General features: G+C 30.8%; 1 protein-coding gene across 2 annotated transcripts in view; it reads right to left on the bottom strand.

Annotated features, from left to right (window-relative positions):
- Positions 1-1219: 1219 nt before the first annotated feature.
- LOC149782412 (uncharacterized) overlaps positions 1220-6000 on the bottom strand; it is a 28628-nt gene continuing 23847 nt past the window's right edge. For both annotated transcript variants that reach the window (XM_089933803.1, XM_089933804.1), the window contains exon 7: positions 1220-5630. In XM_089933803.1, the coding sequence (XP_089789929.1) occupies positions 5593-5630 (38 nt within the window). In that variant the 3' untranslated portion in view covers positions 1220-5592. The remainder of the gene's footprint in view (positions 5631-6000) is intronic.

The following is a 6000-nucleotide window of genomic DNA, read 5'->3' as shown; positions in this document are numbered from 1 at the left end:
TAGTAATAATAATGATAATAATAATAATAATAATAATAATAATAATAATTATAACAGCAATAATAATTCTTTTTATTTGATGAGGGTAAATAAGTATATTGTACTACATGTATTCTTCCTGAGGCCTTCAGGATGAAACAAACTATTGTAAATACAAGAGAAAAAAATACATAGATTACAAAAACACAGTGTCAATAAAATGCACTAACAGAAAATACCAGAGTGCATGTATTTCAATATTTACAATGAAAGTTGGCTTTCAAGATAGTAATGTGTTATTGTTTTGAACACATTTAGATTTGTATAGGATCTAATTACTTTCGGGTGTTCATTCCATAGAATAGCATGATAGTAAGCAAATCAATTTTAAACATTATTTGTTTTTGGAAATGGTATTTTGCATTGATTATTTTTAACTGATCACAGTTTAGGTCCCTGGTACTGTTTTTTTTCTGAATTAAAATTAAACACACAGTGCAAAAAGAGTGGAAAAATATCATTCTTTACTTTGAATATTAATATGGATTTCAATTTTAAGATTTGATTTCTCTGGATGCATAATAAAGTTTTACCACCTGACCTATGAAAAATAAATAAAAAGTAATTTCACATCATTAAATACAATGTCACGAAAGAAGCCTCTCACTTACAACACTAAACATGAACAGTGTAATGGTAAATTACTCAATATAAAGCACAACCACTTACACCACAAGCCATGAATAGTTTTATGATGAATCCTTCAGTATAAAGCCCGATCACTTATAACACAAGTCATGAATAGTGTTATGATAAATCCTTCAGTATAAAGCGCGATCACTTATACCACATGCCATGAATAGTGTTATGATAAATCCTTCAGTATAAAGCCCAATCACTTATAGCACAAGCCATGAATAGTGTTATGATAAATCCTTCAGTATAAAGCCCGATCACTTATACCACAAGCCATGAATAGTGTTATGATAAATCCTTCAGTATAAAGCCCGATCACTTATACCACAAGCCATGAATAGTGTTATGATAAATCCTTCAGTATAAAGCCCTATCACTTATACCACAAGCCATGAATAGTGTTATGATAAATCCTTCAGTATAAAGCCCGATCGCTAATAACACAAGCCATGAATAGTGTTATGATAAATCCTTCAGTATAAAGCCTGATCACTTATACCACAAGCCATGAATAGTGTTATGATAAATCCTTCAGTACAAAGCCCGATCACTTATAGCACAAGCCATGAATAGTGTTATGATAAATCCTTCAGTATAAAGCCTGATCACTTATAACACAAGCCATGAATAGTGTTATGGTAAATTCCTTTTGATGTCGTAACAGTCGATCTCATGAGTTAAATTTTCCACCTAATTTCTTATCACATAATTATTAATAAGTTTTACAAAACACATATTTAAAGTCATTCCTTCCTTCTTTCTGTTTCAAAGTAGTACTCAATTATATGTAATATATCTGTTCTATAGATCATTTTTTGTTTAAAAATGAACAGAATTTACAACTTCAAAATTAGGAAAGTGTTTTCACTGATTACATAATAGCACCTTAATTTCATAAAGATAAGACACTGTGTTAAACATTGCTATCTTGTTTTTCTCTTTTTCATCTTCTTACTACCCTGGGGCTTATACTATAAAACAAGAAAGAGCAACCACCAGTAAGTTTTATATAATTTAAAATATGAATTTATTTTTCTAAAATACAAAGCAAAAGAATGGAAAATAATCTTACATTGGTTAATAATTCCATCAACCCTAAACGTCCTATCAGTTACAGTCTATCCCATTTCATTCCATAGGTATTAGGAATGAAAACTGTTATGTCCTTATGTATCAATACCACATATGAATCACTATCAAAAATCAAACAAATGTATTTCTTCCAAGATCAGTACAATATCAAGAATGAGAAATTATGCGTAAAATATTATTTGAATAAGATAATATGCCATAACAATACATTGTAATATAAGCCTGTGAAATGAATCATTATGCATTTTGAAATTCTGAAATTCAAGAATTTTTTTTAGCTAATTTACACTGGCTTTTCAGGATATAGGTCAGGTTGACTTTTTAACAGTGTGAATGTCCTCGTGAGATCATGTGATGTTTATTTGCACTGTTCCTTTGCATCTACCTTGAAATTTATGAATACCATGCATAATACATGTTGTAACTCATCTTTAAAATGCAGACTATGATGTCAGAATATTAGCATCAAAATGCCATTAAATAAATGCATCTTACCAAAACCATTATGAAAATAATACATATATGTATAAAATAGATATATACCAAACAGTCTGGTCAAATTACTTTTGTATGCTCATATACGGCATCTGGTAGTATTAATTTATACTATCTAACTCATTTACTTGTACACTGAATATTGTCAGCCCAAGGATGTTTAGAGGAAATACTGATCATATAATAATAATAATAATAATGATAATAATAATAATAAAGTCTTTATTTAATAAGGGTGACACAATTGATACAAAACCTAACTTTCCTTGTGGCCCTTTATTATCTACATGAGTGAAGGCAAATATATAAACTACAACTGGAAAACAAACTTCATATAAATAATAATGGATTAGTGTACACAAGAGCAACTAATAATATATTATCACAGAAAGCATTGCATACACAAACATGTATGATATACAAAATGTATTCATTCATTCAAGCACAAACATACATACACAAGTGAAAACACCCACATTTGATATAATATATACATATACAATATTACACAAAGTTGTTCAAAACTGTTTGCATACATTATCTGGAATGCATATAATTTAAACATCTGTTATTATAGGAAGGCATTGATGATGCTACTTTAAAATCTTTAGGTAGATCCTTCCAAATGATGGAACCCCAGATAACCAAACAAAATGTATACGATTCAATTTAAACTTAGGAAGAAGAAAATGATTAGATGCCGTACAGCATATCGTCTACAGACTAGAATTTGTATTGATATTGTTTGTCTTTTTACTGAACATGTATTTAGTTGGGCATTGAAAATTGGAAACTTTCAACACACGTTAAGCTTTTTTTAAATGTATTCTTTCATATATAAAGATGACCTTCAAATGCATTATTCATGGACAATATTAACTTAAGCTCATTTTTAAAGTCTTTCCACTTTTAATAAATTTATTTTGGAAGCATTACCTCATATGATGCAGTCCAGGTGAAGTTGAATATAATTATTGAAAAACATTATCATGTAGTTTAGGGTTAGAAATTCTTTAATTATTTTACTATTAACCATATATTGCTAGCCATCTTTTGTAACATTATGTACATGCTGTAACCATAACATGCTGTATATTGTAATCAACTTGAACTTCTACACGTTTATCTTGACTAACAGTTATTAGTTCCATGCTTGTCAGTAAAATGGATGTGAAGATTATCATCTTTAATTACATTACATAGTCCCTGAGGAGTGATTATCTTATATTTATATCATTTGTGTTCTTTTTTGCATCATTGCATTCAACAATCTCTAACACAATAGTCTTCTACACTGTAACAACCTGGTCCTTTCTGTACAAAACTATCTTGTTTACTCTTGCATTCCAGTATTTTATTTTCTCTTTTCTTGTTTCATAGGCGTACAGTAATACCTAGTGCATTCATGTTTCTGGACTCGCGAATTCAAGGATTCGCGAAATTTTCATTGGTACCCTCTACGTACATGTTTTCTTTATTTTATTGAATTGTACCTTCTTTATATGACTTCTGTAACATATGAAGTTTACCTTCCTGACAATGACAAAGAAAATGTCAGTCATTAAGTTTACAGTCCCATTTGTCACTTGGTTTTACCTTACTGTGAGTGCAAAAGAAAACAGCAGCCAATGAATTAGTATAGGAGTAATATTAGTATACGTATTGTAAATGCGCTAGTGTGGCAAATACCCATTAGGCAATACTGTACTCTATTTTTACGTCAACCATTTATTTCTCTTTTTAAGGGTAATGTATTAAGCTAACTTTTAAATGAAATTAAAGTGCTTTGGGAGCATGATTTGGGTCATATTTAGGGCTTAAACCCTAGAAATAAGCATTTTATAGCATTTTTAGTGACTCATACCAAACATTCGCGATTCCTCCTGATCTGTGACTGGTTCTGGAACCTAACCTCACGAATGTTCGAGGTATTACTGTATTTAGAATGTACTAGTCATAATAATGATACCTTTTCTTTATCATTCATTTTTATATAATATTCCAAATGATTTCCATATATAACAAAAATGGTATTTAAAAAATTCATATGTACAGTATTTACATTTACAAAAAGGCTTAATTGTATGCAAGTGAAAAAAATGTTTATTTAAGTTCAAATTTGGATGGGGTTAAACTATGCCAAAATTTGTGTTGTACAATTTATTCAATTTGCATTGAAATAATTATGCAACCTTTCATTTTAAATGTATGTACATGAGGTAAATTTAACCAACTTATATCATCGATGTTTGCTACACGTTTTAAAACAACAACAAAAAAGATTCAAAGCAATAGCAAGTAAATGCATAAAAACAGGATCACCTGAGTATGATAAATACAGGAAATGTCTGTGCATCATTTGTGCATTTATGCATGAGAACTTCGCTTGGGTATTTTAGATATTGTATATATTCAGATTATTTATTTTGTATAATTTTAACTGATGACGAATAGTGGCAAACAAATCTCTGCCAAGATTAATGCCAGAGGACGTGAACTGGAAACAGTGAGCCAGTTCAAATATCTTGGTTCCATAATCACTGAAGAGGGATCAAGAGCAGAAACTTTGTCAAGACCAGCACAAACAATGGCAGCTATGTCAAAGCTAAGACCCATCTGGAGAGACAAGAATATCTGACTGAAAACTAAAATCAGACTATTGCGAGCTCTAGTCATCTCAGTCTTTTTGTATTCATGTAAGGCTTGGACCCTGACAGCAGAATTACAACGAAGAATCCAGTCACTTGAAATGAAAGCTCCAGAACCATATTTGGCATCTCTTACATGGACCACATCACAAATGAAGAAGTGCTTAATACCATCAGGCATGAAGTAGGCCAATATGAGGACCTCCTCACCATCATCCAAAAGAGAAAGCTGAAATGGTATGGCCATGTCACTAGAGCCAACAGTATATCCACAACAGTCCTGCAGGGCAACGTTCAGGGTGGCAGAAGGAGAGGTAGACAGAGAAAAAAGTGGACGGACAACATCACAGAATGGACCAGGAAAAGTTTTGCAGAGAAACAGGCATTGGCACATGATCGAAACAAGTGGAGGGAACTGGGTTGATGTTCAGCAACACAGTGCCTCACCGGCCACACTGGGTCATGAGACTGATGATGATGATCATGATGATGATAATTTTAAACTTGAGAAATTCTCGGAATGTGAAATTTTAAAATGTTTCTTAATTTCATACTTTTAAGCTCAATTACACTATTATGTGTAATACGGATATAAAAATTGTTTCTGATGAGTGAAGCCATCCCTCTTGGAAAAACGTTTCTTCAAATATTTTCCTGGTTATGTGTACTGTTAATGACGTTTTCATGAAACAGTCGTGTTTTCATATACAATTCTTTCTCCTGAAAATAAGGATGAAATAACATTAATTACCAGCATCATAGGTGTGAAACAAAAGAACAAATCATATATAATATCATTGAAAAATATTTCTGAAGAAATTTAAATATAATCAAACCTCTTAAAACCATCCAATCATGTCCCCATATAGATATTTAAAGTACAGATAAATATTAAAACTGATATGGAATAAACCTGCATTTCAATTTAATGTAATAATCTATATTTTCTTCCCTCATTTTATGGGATATCAGATTTGTTTGATTTTAACGCTTTTCCACTCACTTTATTCAACAAATTTTCTGCATTTTCATAGAATGAATTACAGCTACATTAGTATGCATATTAAATCTAACGTAAACTTTTAAATTT

Source organism: Sinohyriopsis cumingii, chromosome 15 (genome assembly GCF_028554795.1).
Source record: "Sinohyriopsis cumingii isolate HCF-2022 chromosome 15, ASM2855479v2, whole genome shotgun sequence".
Taxonomy (NCBI): domain Eukaryota; kingdom Metazoa; phylum Mollusca; class Bivalvia; order Unionida; family Unionidae; genus Sinohyriopsis; species Sinohyriopsis cumingii.
This window is presented reverse-complemented; position numbering and strand designations above follow the sequence as displayed.